Source organism: Ostrea edulis, chromosome 9 (assembly GCF_947568905.1).
Source record: "Ostrea edulis chromosome 9, xbOstEdul1.1, whole genome shotgun sequence".
NCBI lineage: Eukaryota > Metazoa > Mollusca > Bivalvia > Ostreida > Ostreidae > Ostrea > Ostrea edulis.
The window spans coordinates 33,747,298-33,770,222 of NC_079172.1; the positions used below are offsets into that span (position 1 = coordinate 33,747,298).

Consider the following 22,925-nt stretch of genomic DNA (forward strand, 5'->3'; position numbering starts at 1 on the left):
CATATCATACGCCAAATCACAGCGAAATTTGAACTCTAAAATCTCTTATTTACAAACATAACACCTTTAATATCATTTCGGGAAAAATCACAAAACATTCATATAAAATAATTGAGGGGTTGTGTCACTTTTCGAAGGGGGTATCATACTTCATAAGAAGTGTATTAACAAGCCATTAAATAAAATTTTAGTGTAATGAGCTACCTTAACTTGCCATTGGAATGGAAGTCTGATTTGAAAATAATTATGAATGTTCACAACATGGCCTCTTGTTGATGTATACAATGTATACAATGTGTATGTTCACAACAAGGCCTCTTGTAGTTTTATTCAAATTATGTCATTCTTCTTTGATTTGAATTTCATTTCCTAAAGATAACTATGCTTTGTGTTAAGTTTGAGTGAAATCATGACATCATTTTTAATAATGATGCAGGAATGCGAAATGAAAATAGTTAACCATGTAAACTTTATTTTAGAAAGTTCGACATATTAACCTATAATCTTGATTTACAGTGTATACATTCGGGCGAACTAAAGCTTCGCTTAATTTCTACATGTAGGATTAAAACTGTGCCAATAGATCAACGCAGCGTTAATTTATGTTTTGTTTAACAGATCAGTGCGCTCGAAAATCCTTTGTTACGATTTAATCCTGTATATAACAGCAGTGAATGTATTTTTGAATCTATAACGAATAAGAGAGTGCACAGAATGGGTAAGCATTAAGATAATTTATCCTTCTGGATAATAGCACAGACGGGGAAAGAATTAGCATGGAACGTAGTAAACTAGGGTCGCAATCAGGAAATTATATAATTAATTTTACGTTCATTTAAAACAAAATCAACGTCAAAAATGCCTGTAAGGATCGAAGAGATTTCCGTCAAAAGTTTGTTTTTCATTTTTAATGATTTAAATCTATTATTCAATTTGTTTCAAAAGTTTCTAAAAAAAAATAATAAGGTTATACATATACATTATGACAGAAGCTCGTTGAAGCGAGTTTATTATGTGTTGTGTAAACAAAGATCGAGATAGGTTATTGTTTACAAAGTTTTAAAAATGAATGGTTATCGATCTAAGTTTATGATATATATCACATATCAAGTATTCTTTATGTGAAATATATACCATTTAAAAATTAAATTTTGCTTTAAATTACCAACTAGTTTTTTTGTAAAGGTTATTTACACAAGGTTAAGACTAAGAAATTGTTGCTCTTATCAGGTTCACATTTTGGTTGTCAACTTTAAATTAGTTATATTTGTAATGTTTATCATAAAAAAAATAAATAAATAAAAAAATAAAAAAGTGAATCAGTCCCCCGGAGATCTTGAATAGATGATAAAGTTGACATTCTGAATTTTAAGAATAAGGTTTTACGGAAATTGAGAGAGAGAGAGAGAGAGAGAGAGAGAGAGAGAGAGAGAGAGAGAGAGAGAGAGAGAGAGAGGGACCAGACTTTTGTAGAGATAAAAATGCTTTTTGGCCTAAGATATTGCTTAACCGAGGGGAAAAAATTAAACACAGATGTTTCTGAAATTTCGATGTCTTTATTCACAAAAAAAAAATGTCAATACGAATTAAGGTAGCTCATTACACTAAAAGTTTATTCAACGGCTCGTTAAAGCACCTTTTAAGAAGAATGATGTCACTATCTAACGAGCGAAAGAGCTCTAAATTATTTCATATGAATTTTTTGTGAATTTTTTTTTCTGGAATAATAAAATAGATATTTTTTTTTTGCTAATAAGATATTCTAGATTCCAAATTTCGCTGTGATTTGATGCATGATATGACTATTTAATAAAGCATGCTTAAAAGATTTCTTTCTTTAGTTTCAACTAAAAATATTTAAGAAAATTGAAAACATTATTTGTTAATATTTAAATCTACTGGTAAAATATTCGAGAAACATGTCAATTAGGAATAAGAAATATTGAGATTTTGTCAATTTTAACCAAGCCCGATCGGAATTATAAAAAGTAGTCATAGAGAACATTGTAATCAGAAAACTACATTCCCTTGATGGTTTACAAATGAAATGAATTTATAAAGGAAAGTAATTTCTTAATGAAAAGCACATACAATTAGCAACAATATGATTATCTTAGCAATTTCTAAAACAATTTAATCGGAATTGGTACTTTTTTCTCTCATATAAAATATAGCGATACATGTATATCTGAAATTTGGTAATTTCATATAAATTTCTTTTTAAAACATATTCATCTGATATTTCTTATTTTTAATTGACATACTGTTTGAGGATTTTATCCGGAGATCTAAAACATATCAACAAATAACGTTTTCATTTTTCATAAAAATTTTTGTCTAAAATATTAAACCGTCTTCTGTGCATTTTGTATTAGATATTCACATCATGCACCGAATCACAGCGAAATTCGGACTCTAGAATCTCTTATTTGCAAATTAAAAACACCTTTTTTTATCATTCCAGAACCCCCCCCCCCCATCAAATTAAATAATTACGAAATTGTATCACTTTTGCGATAGTGAAATCATGCTTCATAAAATTTTAGTGTGGTGAGCCACCTTAAGCTTTTACATACTTTTTATAATAAATTAACATTCACATATAAAGATAATGATTTCTATTCTTTTTTCCAGGTGGCCTAATACAATGTGCTGCAGCGTTCCTTGTGTCGGTAGCTGTCGTTTTAGGTAAGTGAAATGATTCATTAATAGTACGTCTCAAATTACTGAAGTGAAATTATAAACAGTGGACAGTTATTATGAAATAATTTTTTTTAATGAAATGTGGCTTACATCATACTAATGATATACACTTGAAATTTATACCATATCGTAAAGCAAAAACAAATATACGTAGTCAACAGACTAAATTCAAATAATAAATTCTATAAATATGAGGGTTGCTAGGAAAGGTCCATTGCATTATACGTCCGAAGCTGATAAATATTGTATACTTAAACTTTGGATACGTAGATTTCAATAAATATGCAAATATTTGATTTTTTTTTGTTGGACGAATTTTGAAATTATATAGCGTGTTAAAAATTTGAAAATTAGCTGCACTGAAAAAAGAATAATTCTATATTTTGATTCATAGAACTTTTTTCAGCCTGACAAAATCTCATGATATTTAAGATCAAGGTACTACAGTAATGAAACGTCATATTGTGAAAGTTTTAATTGTACTAGAAACAATACCGTTTTAAAATCGTTCATTATAGATGGCAAACACACTACACAAATTAAAATCGACAACGTCACGTGACGTCTTGGAGCACCGTCTGTTATAAAAATTTGTGAACAGGCCGGAAAATCAGCGAATAAGACAAAAATGATTTTGAATTACAGAGTGTGTGAAACTTTGCAATATTATACAAATTTTGATTTATATGCGAAAATCTTGATTTATATTCAATAATCTTGTTGCAAAAATCTTGATTTATTTTCGATAATATTGATATTTATATTCGAAAATCTTGATATTTATAAATTTTAATTTATATTCGATAATTTTGTTCATGTTATCAAATATAAATAACAAGATTACCAAATATAAATCAAGACTTACTGCATATAAATCAAACTTTTCGCATATATATATCAAGATTATCGAATACAAATAAAAATTTTCGCATATAGATATTAATATTATCGAATATAAAATCAAACTTTTCGCAAATAATAATATTGTTGAATGTAAATCAAGATTTGTATAATATTACAGCGTTTTACACGCCATATTGGATGCTGATGGAGACGAACCACGTGTCTGTAAAACAATGTTGTTTAAATGGCATCACTGTCTACAGTAAATGAAAATCAACCAATCGGAAATGAACGTTACATGTATTTACAGCTACAAATGTAGTCTTGTTTGTTTTAATAAGCAGGAATGATTTTTTTTAAATCAACAATATAAATCTCTATGATTTGAATCAAGAGTGTAAAGCAGTAGCTTTTATGACTAATGATAATCACTATATTTTCCTCCCTTTGTTGTTCGGCAATTTTCGTTGCACTGAGTCTAAAAATGTAAATGACTATACCGCATTGTCTCCTTAGCTCCCGATTAGGGACCTCTTTTCTGCCTTTTTTCTATGCGCCTACGTAAGGAATCTCTTCTTTGTCCTTGATTAGGAGCTCCAGATAACAGAGGAACTGAGTTTGTTATTGGTTACATGGAGAACAATGGCGTCCGGATAAATGTGGAGCTTTTTGTCACCACCTCTCGCACCACCACAGTCAGTGTAACAGTGGACTCGCCGAAATGTTCTAACCCTCGGATTTCTAGTTCCTTCACAGTCACAGCAGGACAGGTCAAACAGCTGTTCTTCGATCCCAACATCCGGTATACAGCTACTTTTTAAATTTTATAAACTATCTTTATTTGGACATTATGTTGTTGTATATGTCAAATGCACAGACAATAAAATCAGTTACATTCACAAGAAATACACAGCATCACCGCATTCGGCCTTGTAAGATTTAGTCAGGGTTACTATAACTTAATGTTAATTTATATCAAATGAGTATCGGTATCGTTTTGGGATAAGCTACATACTTATACTGTATCTGATTTACAATTGACAGGATGTCTGGGTCTAGTAAGTCCAGTAAAGGCATTCGGGTGAAGGCCACGGATGAAGTGGTCATTTACGGCGTCAACAAAGAAACGTATTCATGTGACGGCTTCGTAGGTTTGCCGATAGATGTCCTTTCTGACGAGTACTACATTGTCACGTGGTACCCTCCCGTCTACCAGACTGAGTTGTTAATTGTGGGGGTTGAAGACTCTACATCCGTCAGTATCACGGTCAGTCAGCATATCGGGAGTAAATATATTTCTTATGGTGGTAAAAACTATTACAAAGGAAATGTGGTGAAAGAAACCCTTCACAAATACGACACGTGGCAATTGACCTCCAAAGGCGACCTCACAGGAAGTTACGTCAAATCTACCAAACCAGTGTCTGTCTTCTCCGGAAACAAGAAAACCAGAATAGGATCCGGTGGTTCGTCTGATCACTTAGTAGAGCAGGCGTTTCCTGTAAATACTTGGGGGAAAAACTTCGCTACAGTCCCCATTCCAAAGCGATCGGTTGGAGATTACTTCAAATTCATTGCCAGCGAAGACAACACTAGAGTGACCATTTCAGGAGGATATAGCTCCACCTTTACAATCAGCAAGGCTGGGTATATGGCCGAGAAGCTGATTTCATCCTCGGCGTATTGCAAGATTGTGGCAGACAAACCAATTATGCTGGTCCAATTCGTACAATCCCAAAGGAGCTCGTCTGAGAAATCTGACCCCGCCATGATGATTATTCCACCCTCCGAGCAATATGGTGCTGATTACACGTTCAGTACACCTAAATACTCTCTTGGATCCTACAACAACTACTTCATGTTCATTGTAGAGGACTCCCAAAAGTCCGGGCTGCGAATCGATGGAAATGCCTTTCCCAGCGGCACCAGGTACAACAAAATCTCGGGAACATCGTTAGTGGGCGGATACATTTCGGTGTCAGAGGGAACACATACGGTTAGGCATACATCCCCCATTGCCATCTTCGGTGGTTTCTTGTATGGACAAGCTAATTACGAGACCTATGGTTTTACCACTGGTATGAGAATGGCCAAAGTCAACTCAGTAAGTTTTTATCATAAGCCAATGACTGTATAAATTATGTGGTGTTAATTTTGGTTTCTAGGGGAAGGGGGCAAAATTAAGATACTACATGTATCTACTGCAGGTTGCATTAATCGCTCATAATACAGCTGGAAAAAAAACATGCATATAGGGAAATCAAGTGATTTCATTTACGTCCCGTCGAGAATTTTTCACTCATATTGAGACGTCATCATTTGTAGGTTAGTACTACATGTACAAATTTAGACCCGGGCTTAGCGCTGAGCGGTAAAGTTCTTTAACGTGCCAACGCCTACCGTGACAATGGACCTCCATTTATAAGGTCATACCCAAAAGGCCCGTGATTTTCACTTCTATATGCCGAGCGTTTGGCAAAGGAGGAATCACTACCTATGTTTACGTTCTAGGCTTGGCGCGGCCATGGCACGAGAGGGTCTCGAATTCATGACCTCCCGGTTACAAAGCGAACGCTCTACCAGAGCCACCGCGACCAGTTGTATTTGATCTAAATTGAACAAAACTTCTATGCTAAACAGCTTTTCAAATTCATTAATAGGAAAGTATAGGAAAGAGTAAAAAATAATATACATTCATTTGCTAAGCCACAGAAAATTGAAGTAAAGTATGATATTCCTAGGTTTGCATTCCTACGCCGACTGTCACTGGAGACGGTATTGACAACGATTGTGACGGGAAGATTGACGAAGAGCTCTGTACTCCAGAAAACAAAAACAAAGGTCAGTGTACACATGAACAGTGTAATGCAGTAAGTCATACTGAAAACAGAGTAAATCTTTGTAAATTTTTAATCATCAATGTCATTATTCACAATGCATTACAGGCACGTAGCAACAGGGGGGGGGGGGGGGGGGGGGGGGGGGGCACCCATTTTTTGCCAACTTGCCTTTATTTTTACTTGAAGATATAGTTATTTGCACTTGAAAAGTAAGATATATAATGAATGGGTGATTGCCCCACCTCTACTAATTGTATAGCAATAGTCATTGGTAGTGGGAATGTATAAATGTAAGCTAGAACTAATTGAATTGTTGTACTAGAAACCCAGGTAGTAAAAGATGGAGCATTCCCCATCCACGATTTAGGATTTTGTGAAAAAAGAGCCCTTATGTAGTTTTTTTTAAAATGCTTGTCAATAAATTTCAGAATTGAAGTCGACTTTCCTGACCCCCCCCCCCCCTTTGTTTGTTTTTTTAAATGAGAGCATGTGTCTACATTATGAATATAACCCATGAAATGAACCCATTCTGTCAGTTGACAGCTTACTTGTGTGTTACATATATCGCAGTTATGTAAATAACGCTAGTGCGTTTATTTGTTTACAAATTAGTAATTGTAAGCGAAATTCACACCATCGGACGCTAAATGTTAATACCTAATGATTACACACATAGGACGCGTAATGTTAATACCTAATTATTACACACTTAGGACGCGTAATGTTAATACCTAATTATTACACACTTAGGACGTGTAATGTTAATACCTAATGATTACACACTTAGGACGCGTGATGTTAATACCTAATGATTACACACTTAGGACGCGTAATATTAATACCTAATGATTACACACTTAGGACGCGTAATGTTAATACCTAATGATTACACACTTAGGACGCGTAATGTTAATACCTAATGATTACACACTTAGGACGCGTAATGTTAATACCTAATGATTACACACTTAGGACGCGTAATGTTAATACCTAATGATTAGGGCTTGTGATGTTAATACCTAATGGTCACACAAAGAAGATATCCATCTTTTGTTTTAATTCAAACTATGCTTTATCATATATGAACTGAACAGCATCCATTTCCTATGTAAGTCTTTTTCTGTTGACGCACTGTCCTCGTTTTCTAGTGGATCCTATTTTTGTTGTTGTATTGACTATATGCCTTTCACATTCAACAGATGATGACGGTGATGGAAAAGTAAATGAAGACTGTGCAAAGCCCCCGCCAGGTAAGAATACAAACTAATATGACGGTCAATTAAGTATACTAATTGATGTGATTATACCGAACGAGGTAGAAAACGGTCACGTACATGTAAGTATACATACCGAACCCCATAGAATACAGTCACGTAAGTAGACATACCAAACCCGATAGAATACAGTCCCATAAGTATACATACCGAACCCGATAGAATACAGTCACGTAAGTAGACATACCAAACCCGATAGAATACAGTCACGTAAGTATACATACTGAACCCGATAGAATACAGTGACATAAGTATAAATACTGAACCCGATAGAATACAGTGACATAAGTATAAATACTGAACCCGATAGAATTCAGTCACGTAAGTATATATACTGAACCCGATAGAATACAGTCACGTAAGTATACATACCGAACCCGATAGAATTCAGTCACGTAAGTATATATACTGAACCCGATAGAATACAGTCACGTAAGTATACATACTGAACCCGATAGAATAAAGTCACGTAAGTATACATACTGAACCAGTTAGAATATATTCACGTAAGTATACATACCGAAGCAGATAGAATACAGTCACGTAAGTATACAAACCGAACCAGATTAAATAACGACCACGTAAGTATGCATACTGAACCAGATAGAATACGGCCACGTACGTTTATAGACGGACTCAGAGAGAATGACGCCACCGTGTTGGATAGGAAGAAAGGAATTAATGGTTATATATGAGTGAATGAGATTAAACCGGATAGAATGATGGTAGAATATTGGACGAAAGCGATTGAAGCAGATATAATTCTTAAGATTATGTGAAGGAGATCTAAACAGTCAGAGTAAGAATATATTATATTAAATCTACAACATTAAGTAATGGTAAAGTATTAGATGAAGGATAGTACCAAAGATAAACACTGGTAATTAAGAAATGAATTTCATTTTTGAAAATAAATGAGGGCATGAACTGCAACGCTTTACACCAGCGTGCGTTTTGAAGTGCGTTAGTGTTTCTTGACAGGTATGCTGGCATGAAACATTGCTATTAATACCTACATGTATTTTCAAAAATAAAATTCCTTTTCCATATTTACACTTTACTTTCATTTCGGTCAGGATTCCCAGCTGTTAGGATAGTCATACTATATTTGTCAAGATTCAATTTTCAATACTTTAGTTGTGTAGACGGAAAATATCAATCACATGGATAAAACACTACATGTAGTAAGTCATGCAAAGTATCCTTATATTCGCTTTACAAATTAGAGTAATTAGATTAATTCATTTCTCCTCTTTTAGTTGATGGTCAGTGGGCTAGTTGGTCCTCTTATGGTGCATGCTCAGTGACTTGTCAACCAACTTCCGGCAGTGTATCTGGAACTAAAACTCGAACACGAAGCTGTTCGAATCCGGCTCCGGCTTATGACGGAAAACAATGTGCTGGATCCGGAAGTCAAACTGTGACTTGTACTCCAAGCAATGCATGTCGAGGTGAGTTCCATAAAATTGTTTAACTGTCAGCAGTTTTAACTTTTCAGATACCATACAGTCATGTATGTCAACATTTTTGTGCTGAAAGTCATTAGTATTCAAATATAAGGATGCTTCATTCGAATTGTTAGGCTATTCTTTACATACTGATTTTGACCACGGATTACTCCGTTTATTTGATCAAGATATAGGGCTCACAGTGGGTGTGACTGGTCAACAGGGAATGCTTACTCCTCTTAGACACCGTGTTTGCCCTTTTCTCAACTTTGTATTCTTTAAAGGAATTATGAGGTTAATCATTGTTCGTTATCTTCATAATTTTCGTGGAAACAATGCATAAAGAACACACGTCGTCCAGTAACCCGAAAGGAATCGTTTGAATGAGTAGGGTAATCTTAAAATAGTAAGCTGTGATGTTTTAATTCAACACATGATTCATGGCGCAGATATTGTCTACAAACTAGTAATAAAAATTGTGATTAGTTTAAAAATAAAGATAAGAACATGAGCATATCAAAATGAGTCAATTTCAAAGTCAGCAAGTTTCATCGAGTGTCTTTCATTTAAGATTATCTAAAATATTTCATCAGAGAACGACTTAGAGGAAAAACGAAGTGTTTGTAGATCGTGAAAAAATAACAGAAATATGAAATAAAAAAAAAATAACCGTTCTGTAATTGTAACTGTGTGTGTCTAAAAAGTATTAAAAGCAAAACCCCCCTTTTTATCCTTCTGCGTCCCAGGAAATGACATTCATATCTTCCTCATCCATATGTATGAGAAATAGCTTCAAACGGTTAATCTCTTATGCAATTCCTGTTTTATGCCAGGAATTCTAAAGTATTAATTTCCGTTCCTAGATAATACACGAGTTAAATACAACAGGGGACATACAAAATATATTTGTGAGTGTTTGTTCTTTAGATTTTTTCCTCTCAAAAGGATGTTCTTATATATTTCAGTTGATGGGAAATGGGGATCCTGGGGATCGTATGGTGCATGCTCTGTGACATGTGGCAGTGGCTCAAAATCACGCACAAGATCTTGCAACAATCCAGCGCCAACAGGCGGCGGAAGTAACTGTCCAGGAAGTTCTACGTCATCAGCCACATGCACTCTGTCTGCCTGTCCAAGTAAGCATTTGAATAGATCTTAAAGAAAAATGGAAAATTCTACATATTCCTAAGATGTAAGATTTGATGATCAAGCTACATATAGGTCACTGACATACACATAGATTTTCTATGTACTTATATTTCAACTATCAACAATCATGTACATGTACATATTGCACTGATTTTGGAAATATTTTAAAAATACTTTTACCTCATTTCCACAGAAACAAAAAATATAATTCCGCAGAAACGCATTTACAGTCTGAAAACCCGTAACAGAACAGACTGTGCTCTTGTGTGGTCTGCAGTAACCATGTAATCATAACATCTTCACCTTTCATGAAACGAATCTGTTAATCTTCATTTATATTGAACGACAGTTCTCTTGTAGTTGACGGTAATTGGGCTTCGTGGGGATCGTATGGCTCTTGTACCGTGTCATGTGGTGGCGGATCACAAACGAGAAGTCGATCTTGCTCCAATCCCTCTCCTCAACATGGCGGAAGATCTTGTTCCGGGTCTTCCTCTTCATCACAAAGCTGTAACACACATAATTGTCCAAGTAAGTGACGTGTACATCAAATGTAAAATCTCTATTTTGTAATGGTTTGGCAGTAATTATATATTTATGTATATTTCACAATGTGTTGTATTGTTTTAGTTGACGGTAAATGGGCGTCCTGGGGGTCATACGGGAGCTGCACTGTGACCTGTGGCGGCGGTACCCAATCACGAAGCAGGACATGTACAAACCCCGCCCCCCGTTACCTAGGAAAGAATTGCGTGGGGTCTTCCACCTCATCACAGAGTTGTAACACTCATAACTGCCCAAGTAAGTTAACCCCAGGAATTCTACGATACTGAATAACTACGCGTTTGGTAAATAAATAGAATTTTTAATCAATACTTAACTATACACGAATAGTAGCTGTTTGCTTCATGTTTCGTACGCACATACTACCGGGATTTCACTCTGAAACTGTGCAATTTGTTATTTTCAGTTGACGGCAGCTGGGGCTCCTGGGGAGGGTGGGCAAGCTGTACAGAGACATGTGGTGGCGGAATCCAGTCCCGATCCCGATCCTGTAGTAACCCCACTCCACAATATGGCGGTGCTTATTGTCAAGATTTCTCCTCCAGCACCCAAGCATGTAACACGCACAACTGTCCCAGTAAGTAGAACATACGTAATTACCAAACTACTTTATCCTGCTCCGTCACAAAATGGATACTGATGAAATTATTTTACATTAGAAAAAATAGCAGTTTCATGACTGCTCTCTCTACAAGATTTACTGTCAAATGATATTTATAGAAACCAAGAATTACAATACGCCTGTCTTCTGCCTTACCTATATTTTAATGAATAATTCAAGCACTTCAACACGTCATGAATCTCCCATTATTTCTCAAGAATGTACAACTTAAACTGTATCTTTGTTATTGCTAGTTAACGGGGCCTGGGCGTCATGGAACTCATGGGGTACGTGTACTGTGACGTGTGGGGGAGGTCAACAAACACGTGCACGTAGCTGTACCAATCCAGCTCCTCAATACGGCGGCTTGAATTGTCCCGGATCTACGACGTCCAACCAGGCCTGTAACACACAAAACTGTCCTAGTAAGTTAACTGTACATATCATTCAGTTCGTTACTATTACTGCAGCAGTGTATCGAATGTTGTTGAAATGTCAATTAATATATGCCGCATATATATGTTGATAGTTGAAGACATATAGAGGTGATGTATTTCGCAAGATTTTCAGGTGAAATGCTAATTAACCAGCAGCTAAAGCTGACCATAAAGTTGATTTTATTTTGTAGTTGATGGCGGATTCTCTAATTGGGGATCATGGGGAACCTGCACGGTGACTTGTGGGGGAGGGACACAGCAGCGCACGCGCAGTTGTACTAATCCTTCTCCACGCTATGGAGGTGCCCTGTGTTCGGGTGCGACGAGTCAGACTCAGAACTGTAACACCCAAGTCTGTATCAGTAAGTCTGATATAATAAAATACCTTAAAACCGGAAGTCAGCATCAATAAGTCTGATATCATCAAAATGTTTAAGACTAAATAACAATGAGGTTGATGTAAGAGAGAACCATATTTTAGTTATGATCATAGTTTTATAAATAGGCAAAGGATATGAACACATTTTCTAAACAGACCATTACTTATCTTTATTTACAGTTGATGGCGCTTGGAGCCAGTGGGGAGCATGGGGCACTTGTTCTGTATCGTGTAGCGGTGGCAAAAGATCACGTGCCCGAACCTGTACAGACCCAAAGCCAGCCAACGGCGGTAAACAGTGTTTTGGAGATTCCAGCGTATTGGAGGACTGTAACAGTCAAGTTTGTCCCACCGCTGCCGCTGGAACATATTTACAGGTACATCTCTCTCTCTCTCTCTCTCTCTCTCTCTCTCTCTCTCTCTCTCCTTATCATACAATTGAAATAATATAAATTTTTGATTTACAAGGTGGCAGTAAACACAAACTTTACAATATGACAACCCGCTAAATTCAAAACCTTTTTTCATATGATATACTTTAAATTAACTTCATACTTTATAAATGTAATTAAATGTGTAAAGTATAAAATTGATTTAAAATATTTCTAAAATGATGCATATATTTATATTAAAATGTTTTGAATTTACCGTATGATAGTAAAGAAAAATCATGATTTTACAATGTGACACAATCTCCACTTCTGATATTTACTTTTGCATGAACTTTGTTTAATTTAAAGTTATGCCCAGCTGGATGGTTTACCTGCCAGTCAGGCGGTATAACTTGTATAGATAAATCATTCATGTGTGACTGCTCGTCAGACTGTGACGACGGAAGTGACGAAACGACCGGCTACGCAGGATGTTCTGCCGCAACGATCGCAATGTGTGCTGAAAATAGTTCAAGTAAGTTTTAAAATTTTCTACAATGAAATAAGGTTTTGATGGAGTAACAGAAATTTCATATTTCACACATGTATTATATATCATTCATGTATCTATTGAGTAGGATTTAAATCTACCCTTGCTACAATCAATCGTATTCATGAATTACACCTACATGTTTTATTAACAGGTACCATATTGATGTCACCCCTAGCTGTTCTGACGATGTTAGTAGCACTTGTTGTCAATGGAAACCGTTAGTTGCGTGAAGTTGATTGTGCACGGACTTGGAACACTCTGACATGTGTGTCTTCATCTTTATCAATTCAATGTGGAATTTTGAAAATGTGAATAGTGACCAACAAAAACTCCAACGAGAGACTCCTCTTCGTTATCATGCTTAACAGATATGAGACTTGAGTTGGTTAATTAGCATACTGATATTAGTCCAAAAATAAGCTTTCGGCTGTCATAGGACAAATCCATACATTGTCATTATCAATGTGCTTGCATTTCATTTTAACAAACTGTACGTGTGTTTTTGTTACTCTAAAAGATCCCCACGCATAGTGTTTGTATTTGGTTCAAAGGGGGATAATTCATACTAACCGTGGCCTTCGCTACCTCCATTAAACATGTAGCTGACGAGCATACTAGTCGTCTCCTTGTTACGGAGGAAGATGCGTGGGTTGAGCGATTGGAATCTGCACTACATTGGAATTCATGCATAGCAATTAGCCAAAGAAGCTCGGGGATTTTCATTATCAATCATTTGCCTATGTAAAACATAAGCATGACGCCCTCTTGGCCCATTGGATTAAGTTTTTGAACAAAACTGAATCTACGATATACCTGGTAATCTTGATTGCTTTCATATCATGAGCATACATTTCAACCAATTAGGTTTTCACAATAATCATAATTTTGAATATTTCCATATACATTTATATACTTTAGTATTCCTATAAAAATTCCTACATCTACTACCTGGTCCCCGTGAGTCCCGAATGATCAAAGCTGGATCTTCTGAAGAGGATTGATATGATTGTCATATTGTTTAACATCCCTCTCGAGAATTTTTCACTGATGTGGAGACGTCATCACCACTGCCGGTGAAGGGCTGCAAAATTTTGGCGTATGTTCGGCGCTTACAACCTTTATGCACGTAGAGATCTTTATCATGCCACATCTGCTGTGACACGGGGTCTCGGTTTTTGCGGTCTCATCCGAAAATCTGCCCAAATTAATCGCCTCGTACAACAAGCAAGGGGCACCGAGGACCTATCATAACCCGGATCTTCACGGGAATTTCTGGGTAGTGGGTAGTTTTGATGTAATTATTTATTTTCTTGAGATCACAGTTCAAACATATGCCTAGCTGTAGCAACATTATTTCCTAATTATCTCCCACCTTCTTGCTAAAACTCGCCGAAGCATCCGACTGAGGTGAGACAAATCTGTTTAAATAACACCTAAAAGAGGGAGACAAATCTGTTTAAATAACACCTAAAAGAGGGAGACAAATCTGTTTAAATAACACCTAAAAGAGGGAGACAAATCTGTTTGAAAAACACCTAAAAGAGGGAGAAAAATCTGTTTAAATAACACATAAAAGAGGGAGAAAAATCTGTTTAAATAACACCTAAAAAGGGAGACAAATCTCTTTTAAAACTGTAAACAATATCACAAAGAGTTTTAAAATGCCGTCCGTCAAATCAAAATACCATTCCATTGTTTGCCATTGCATTCTTTTACAAAATTTATTCTGTTTTAATTGTCACTGTATTATTTCTTTAATCCATGACTATTGTTGTTATTCAACATGCAGGATTTGTTAATAAATAATCCCAAACGTAGCTTGTGTTTGGTTTTATACGTAGCAGTACACAGATTCAGGCTGAGAAATGGAAGATGTGTCTTCTCAACCGAATTTTAAAATACTTCAATTCTATTCAAGTGAAGTTTAACCAATGTTTAAAAATTATCTCTTTTTTTATCCCCCCCCCCCATTTATTTCGGCTCACATACCTCCAGATATTCATGGGGACGAATTAACAGGCGACAAGTAGTCGTTTACATACTTTCTTGTGATATACTTAGAGGTCCGTAAATATTTATATAAAGGCAGGTTGCCCACCCCTCCCCCACAAACGTTTTGTTGAGTATGACCCACATTCATGTACAATTAAAAAAATAAATAAAAAAAGAAGAAAAAATCAAAGAAATTAGGTTTTTGGAGTTTAAGGAGATTTCATTTTCTTTTTCTTATATTTTTTATTTAGCTTGTTATTTTTTTTTACATTGAAAAACGGTGTTAAGTGCCTTTATAATATAAGATTGTGTGTACTGTATCCCATTTTACTATCAAGTGTATATATGTAAAGAAACTTTTCAAATGTAAATACAAGTAATAAAACTTTGTCACAGTTGTGAGCACTGCAGTAAATAGATAAATAAATAGACATCTGCAATGCCAGTACCCGTCATTTCGATTTGTACAACACACTATAGAGAGCGTTTTATTGTTTAAATGTAATAAACAAGGTCGAGGAAAAACATGACTTTTATTTTATAATTCAGGTCATGAACTTTCGCTATCCACCAGTATTTTTCTTTTTTTAAAGGAGAAATTCAGGCACTTGTTTTCGGTAAATGAAACACCCGTAACATATACATGTACAGCTTGTTGTACACATACACGCATGCGTACAATGTAAGCATTGTACATGCACTAAGTATATACATTTGCACTCTAAAAAGTAGTTAAAAACGTTATATATCACACACACACACACACACACACACACACACACACACACACACACACACATATATATATCCAAAATCAACGCATTCAATATATTCCTTACATATGTAGAAATACCGGTAGATAGATTTATAGATTGGTATGTTGACAATATTTGTGTAGTTTCGCTTTGCCTGAAAAGAAAACTATCACTTTGGAAAGGACCCTACTGATTATTTCTCAGAACATTTTTGAATAAGTTAATGCAAATCATTCTATGTTTATCGTCTATTTATACCGCGGGAAAAAAATAACATGTCATTTTTGTAGCAGTGAAATTTAGTCGGTATAATGGTTGTCATAATTCACACAATAGTAAACAAAAACAAGCTGCTTCTTATTCTTCCACCTTTCACCTTGAACTTCTTATTCTTTGACCTTTCACCTCGAAAACCAATCTGAAGAATAGGTTATTAAAAAAGGTTTCGTTCTTGTAAGTCTGACAAACTCTGGGTGATAAATGTAACACTTTACGTATTTCCTATTCAGTACTTGACACATTTTATGTGTCGTCACCATGGTCATTCGCAAGCTAGCATTAACGTACGTCTGATAAGATTGTATGACAAATCCATTTTTGTTGCCACCTGTAATCTTAAAAAGCCAGGGTTTCTTTATGACCTGGCCTCAAGAACTGAGAAAAGATAGTGTAAATTTCAAATCCAGTTAATTTCTAAACTAATTTTCAATAACAAATAAAATGATCAGGATATGTTTGCAATTGATTTCTTTAATAAACCAGCAGACCTTTTTTTTTAAAAAGCCAAAAAAAACCCCAAAAACCCACCCAAAAAAAAACAAGCAAAAAAAACCAACCAACAAACAAACAAACAAAAAACAACAAACAAACAAACAAAAAACAACAAACAAACAAAAAACAACAAACAAACAAACAAAAAACAACAAACAAACAAACGAAAAACCAACAACAACAAACCACGTTTGCTAATGAAATCTTCAGATGTAAGTAATCAAACTTTTGAGTTAAGAGTATTCTCAGTTTATGATCTTGAGGCCAGGAACAGTCTTGCAAATTTAATACAAATCAGGTAAAAGTAAATCATCGTGAAGTATTCTACATAAGGGTAAACATACGAACGAATGTATTGGCAAGCGAACGAACCTAAGTTATTCTGTTGCGATGGCTTAACAAAGTACAATGTAGTATAAGGACAAAGGCCATGGCTTAAAAATAATGACCCCCTCGTGGCAGAGTTAATACGCTGGGGCACACATATGCCAAATAGGATTAAATTTAAATTATGTTTTCTCGCTGTTCACCGTAGATTAATCAATACACGGATTAATAGTATTAATGTTTCGTCTGGACACAAGCCCTGTGATTCATGGGAAAGTACTACTGGTATTACGATAACCTCCACCCATCGATAAATAGCTATAGTTTCCGCCTATCTACGTCTAAATGACCAATCATTGCATCGAATACTTTTAGGGAGTGGCTCTAATCCGTCATTATTGAACTACTTGGACAGTTTGTATAACATTGTGCCAAGTATTTATAAAAGATTAATGTCAGAGACTAAACCATGCCAAATGATTTAAAGTCTGTTAAAACGATTAGCGTTTTCCCCAAGCGGTCATGAAAGACCTGTTACCCCGTGACCTTAATTCCAGTACATTCTTCATAGAGTTACAATTCATCTAGTCGGGTCTACAGTGGGATTGCCACGGAATTTTGATTACATCAGTTGAACGTGTTTTAAACAATGACCAATGAATATAATCCCGTTGTAAGAATTTTTAACACTTAATCTGGGAATGGCGAGAAATTAAATTTTGAATAAGAATAGATTAATATCTTTATTCCGGTTAACATGGGATGGTTGCTATTCCTGAGCACATCACCCCATCTCTGGTGTGTCCAGGGTCTGTTTTTGCCCTCTTGTCGAATTTGTACTCTTTATAGAAGCTAAGGGATTGCTCACTATTTGTTATTTTGACTTTTGATTCGACCTGTACAAATTAACGACGAAAGGAGGATGAGTGGCCGAGTGGGGTTGCATACGATAATTAATCACCACATTAAATTATGAAAAACTTAAGAAATAATTTTTTAAAATGAAAATACGTGAAGACATGAGCTGCGACTCCCCCACGCCCCATACTTCATGAAGTGCGTGTCATAAGAAGTATGTCGGCTTGAAACTTTATAGTTAACACACCACTAATGTACTGGTATTGTTTTTAGGTACACCTTCAACGCATCTAAGAAGAAAGTTTGTGAAATATATTAAAGGCAAAGGCATTGGAAGAATGAGCGATATTCTGCGTATAATTAAGATGAAATATTATTTGTTGTATGTAATTTCTTATTTCCCCATACACAATCACAGATAAATCGACTGCTCCTGTGAGCAACAAAAACATTGATATTCACCATTTGCTTTATAGCTAATCAAACTTATTGTTTTACTGGCAGGCACAGAAAGCACTAGAAAATTAGATGCATGTATTACATAGAGAATATTACATGCGAAAATCCATATCATATGTCCTCTCAACCCGAGGGACCACATATCAGCCCGAGGATTGATATGAGGCCCGAGTGTTGATAGGACATATGGTACGGATTTTGGCATGTGATATTCTATTTATTATATAAATCTACTGCACTTTTTTATGCTTGGATATATCATACGAACGGGATAGTATTTTTGATGGTTTTTATTCTAATTTGATATGTGTGAAAGCTGATTTTATAAGATAATATTCTTGTTATCGCATGCGAGTTACTTTTTTGCATCTTAAAGGCAGATCAATGAATATTTGATGCATTACTTTTCTATGGTAAAAAACTTGATACAATGATTTAGGCCTACTCTAGTATAAAAAAAAACCTTTGGTACATTGAATTACTCTGATACATTGATTAATGTTGGTACTATAAACTTCGATATATCAATTATAATAAACTATGATAGAAACTCTCATACATTAATTTACTACAGTAAAAACTTTGATATATCACTTATAATAAACTATGGTAAAAACTCTCATACATTGATTTACTACAGTAAAACATTGATACTTTGATTTACCACGGTAAAAACATTGATTGTTACGAGCGAATACGTAACTTCCGCCTTGATATGCATTTTTGCACGCCGGTCTGATATGCGATATGGATTTTCGGACCGGTGTTGTATAGTAGCCTTTCCCCCTAGCCATCTTTCCCCACGGAAAAATGGCTATATAGTAGATCTTCCCCCACGGAAATGTTGCTATATAGTAGGACCCCCCCTTTTATATCCAGATGACCCCCACGGAAAACCTACTATATAGTAGATTTTCCCCCTTCTTTTCATTCCGGTTACGTTTACGGCGGACTATTCCCATACATATTCTTTCCATTCTGAAATTAATCCTTTTCTGGCTATTCATTTCTTTTATATCTTAAATGGATAGTTAATTTCCGAATTCCCTTAATTGGGATTTTTGGAAATATATATTAATTCAACAAACATCGTTTCATTCAGTCGAATGTTATGTAAAACAATTATATACGTATTTAGAATGTAAAATCAGAATAGTTCGTGCTTTTAAAACAACACCTATTTAGGCAACTCAGATTAAACGGATAAGTATTTATCGTTCGATGAATCAAAATTGTCTCTCTCCAACTGATAAACACACAAAAAAAAACTTTTCATACAGATAGTGTACAATTCTGTTGGTTGCCTACCCTTGATTCCAAATTCCCGCTACTAAGGAATCAACTCGTTCTCTCGTTAGACATGATTCTTTACATCTCATTAGGGGAAGTAGAATTTTTCAATTGAATTAGATGTTTTTGAAAGGAAACTCCCCCCCCCCCCAACTGTTTTCAGGTCATTGGTGGATTAATACATGTGAATATGTTATCGATATAATCGTAATTATTCCAGGCGGTGCAACTCAGTTCCAACTGTACTGTAAGTACTTTGATTTATACATATTCGTTTACATAATTTCTCCATAGATGAATTTATTTTAAATCTGACAGATGGACAACGTCATCATATTTCATTCCTATACGAAGAATAATCTGGACAAGTTTTGATTTTTAGTATGCATTCCTAATACGTTTTTAGTTCGCTCAACTGAGCTTTTCTGATCACCTCTTGTCCGTCGTCTGTCTGTAACCTTTCCACATTTTCGACTTCTTCTCCAGAACCACTGGACCAATTTCAACCAAACTTGGCACAAAGCTATCTGGGGTAATGGGGATTCAAGTTATTTAAATGAAGGGCCACAATAACAGCAAAATAGGAAACATGCATTGACGACTTTTCAAAATCTTCTCCCAAACCACCCGGCCAATTTCAACTAAACTTGGCACAGAGCATTATTAGATTAAATCTGTTTAAATGAAGGGTTATAGAGCCTCTACAAGGGGATACGATAATCAAAGAATGAATTTTGTGTTGTTACCTTTGATTTTTTTTTCTGAATCAAAGTACTAGTATAATGATAGTTTTGCTCAAACTTGTTTATTGCTAGGACCTGCTGCTCAGGTGAACAATGTTGCTTATGGGCCTCTCGTTACTTTTTATGTTTCATATAACAATTCTATAAAATTGTAGGATAGAATTATTCAAGTGTTAAAACTGCAGTCCTGCACTTACATTCAAGTGCGTTTCTCTCTGATTTGTGGATTTTATTTTGTTAATATTCTTTTACAAATAAAATGAAAAAGCGACTATTCTTGAATGTTTCAAACTCATTTCTAGAATACAACTGGAAATCCTATAAATATCCATTTAAAGCTGAATATACGAGATTCACTAATTTCCTCTCTATTTTGTCTCCTTGTAAAATGCTAATACCTTGATACTTGAGGAGCCGTGTTTGGAACATAAATTACGTAATTGTTCTCCGTTACAGTTTAAAGTCTTAAATGGACTCAGTATAACATCTTATAAATACCATTTACAATAAACATTTTTATGTCACCTTTGTCACTCTGGTGACCTATTGCTATTGGTCTGCGTCAGTCGTCGTCCCCTATCCATCGTCCTTCCAGTGTTAACAACTTGTCAAAAACTACTGGACCAATCTTTACCCAATTTGATATGTAACATCTGTAAGAGAAGAAAACCAGAAAATGTAAATTTCATGATCCACCATCCCAATGGGCCTTAATGTTGGGATAAAAACTGTAAAATTTATAGAATTCTTTAAAAATCTTCTCTACTCCTAGGCATATAGCAGACTAATTGAATATATAGTAATGATGAGCCAGAAAGTTTCTAACAAAATTGTAAATTTCATGACCCTCGGGGCAGGGGTTCCTGTGTTAGGGCGTGGCCATATTAGTCATATACATGTACATGTAGTGACAATTCCTTTAAAAATCTTCTCTACTACTAGGCAAATAACAGACAAACTGAGCATATAGTAATGATGGGCAAGGAAACCTCTAACAAAATTGTAATTTTCATGATCTAACAAAATTGTTTATTTTATAAACCAGATTGCAGGGTTTCAGGATGGGGGAGGGTGGGGGGTAAAATGATCAAAGAGAGTTAATGTTTATAATGCTTAAAACTTTATGTCTACTTTTTTTGATGTTATATGAAAACTAGATAAATAAAAAGATGAAAGATAAGGTGATCAAGATGCTGCCTACCCTAGTAATACTTTTGGGGAAATACTTTGCTGGAAGGGGTGGTGGTGTCTGAAATTCCGGCAATTAATCTGCCAAAATATATTGAGGGATGCTTACTCCTCCTAAGCACCTGATCCCACCTCTGGTGTGTCCAGGGGTCCGTGTTTGCCCAACTATCTATTTTGTATTGCTTATAGGAGTTATTAGATTGATCACTGTTCGTTATCTTCACCTTGCATTGAGATATTGAACACTGAATGCTTTTGTAAAGAAGTTACATAATGCAATATACCAAATGTTTCAATTGTAAAGGCTTTGGGCGATTGTGCATATAAGAACCTTTCAAACAGGTCCATGCATGGGCTCAGGTCACCGTCAAGGCCTATTGGCCTCTTGTTAATTCAAGATATCGATACAATTGAGACTGCAGAACATCATTGAACATAAAGATTTATTTTGATACATTGTAAGTGGGCTTACTCTTTGTTTTCCACAAAATGCTTTTTATGAATTTATATATAATTTCGCATGTTTTATACTTTCTCAGTAATACCATTAACTATATCTCTAAAATGTATCTCTATGAAAATACATGTCTCTACATTCAAACTATCGGTAACATACACTCTTCGATACTCAGATCTATGCAATATCAATATTTGTTGTTCGAAGCCTGAGTGACTTTCCATAATCTGTTTTCTAAAATCAAAACCAAAAACATGAGGGGGAAACCCTGCTATGGGGGGAGATCTACTATATAGCGAGTTTTCCCCCTAGGGGGAAAGACTACTATATAATCATTTTTCCGGGGGGTAAAGCTACTATGGGGGAAAGACTACTATACAACACCGGTCGTTGATATCAGCTATTGTGACGTCACCCGTATCATGCAGTGCAGAATCTGCATAATCATTACCAAGTATATGAGTAAATAATATTACAAGCAATATTAGCACGACATATTTAATTGTCTACAATTAGTGTGATGATAAAACGTAAGGATGATCTAAGACCCACTATTCATTATGTCAGCACATCATTGCATATCAACAGCACAATAGCAAAAATGGACATATAATGCTTTAAAACCTCAAATGACACAACCATTCCCAATTGTTCATGATTTGTTGTAGCTTGCCATAGATAAAGGTTCATGGATTCTTCTAGTTTGCCTGAGATGAAGGTTTGGGCGAGCTCTGGATGTGGATGTTTGTCAAAGGTACTGCAAATGAAAGGTGAAGATAACGAACAGTGATCAATCTCATTACTCCTATAAGGAATACACAATAGATATTTGGACAAACACGGACACTTGGATATACCAGAGGACCCGCAAATGATGTATATACGTGTCTGAAGACAAAAAAAAAAGGGGGGGGGGGCAGTTT

General features: G+C 35.4%; 1 protein-coding gene across 1 annotated transcript in view; it reads left to right on the top strand.

The window, feature by feature from the left end:
• The window catches only part of LOC125660350 (SCO-spondin-like), a 71,303-nt gene that overhangs the window by 14,763 nt on the left and 33,615 nt on the right, over positions 1-22,925 (top strand). The window contains exons 2-13 of the mRNA XM_056150717.1: positions 2,635-2,688; positions 4,138-4,348; positions 4,591-5,650; positions 6,288-6,387; positions 7,586-7,636; positions 8,920-9,111; positions 10,074-10,244; positions 10,618-10,788; positions 10,888-11,058; positions 11,228-11,398; positions 11,677-11,847; positions 12,051-12,221. Of these exons, the coding sequence (XP_056006692.1) occupies positions 2,635-2,688; positions 4,138-4,348; positions 4,591-5,650; positions 6,288-6,387; positions 7,586-7,636; positions 8,920-9,111; positions 10,074-10,244; positions 10,618-10,788; positions 10,888-11,058; positions 11,228-11,398; positions 11,677-11,847; positions 12,051-12,221 (2,694 nt within the window). The remainder of the gene's footprint in view (positions 1-2,634; positions 2,689-4,137; positions 4,349-4,590; positions 5,651-6,287; positions 6,388-7,585; positions 7,637-8,919; positions 9,112-10,073; positions 10,245-10,617; positions 10,789-10,887; positions 11,059-11,227; positions 11,399-11,676; positions 11,848-12,050; positions 12,222-22,925) is intronic.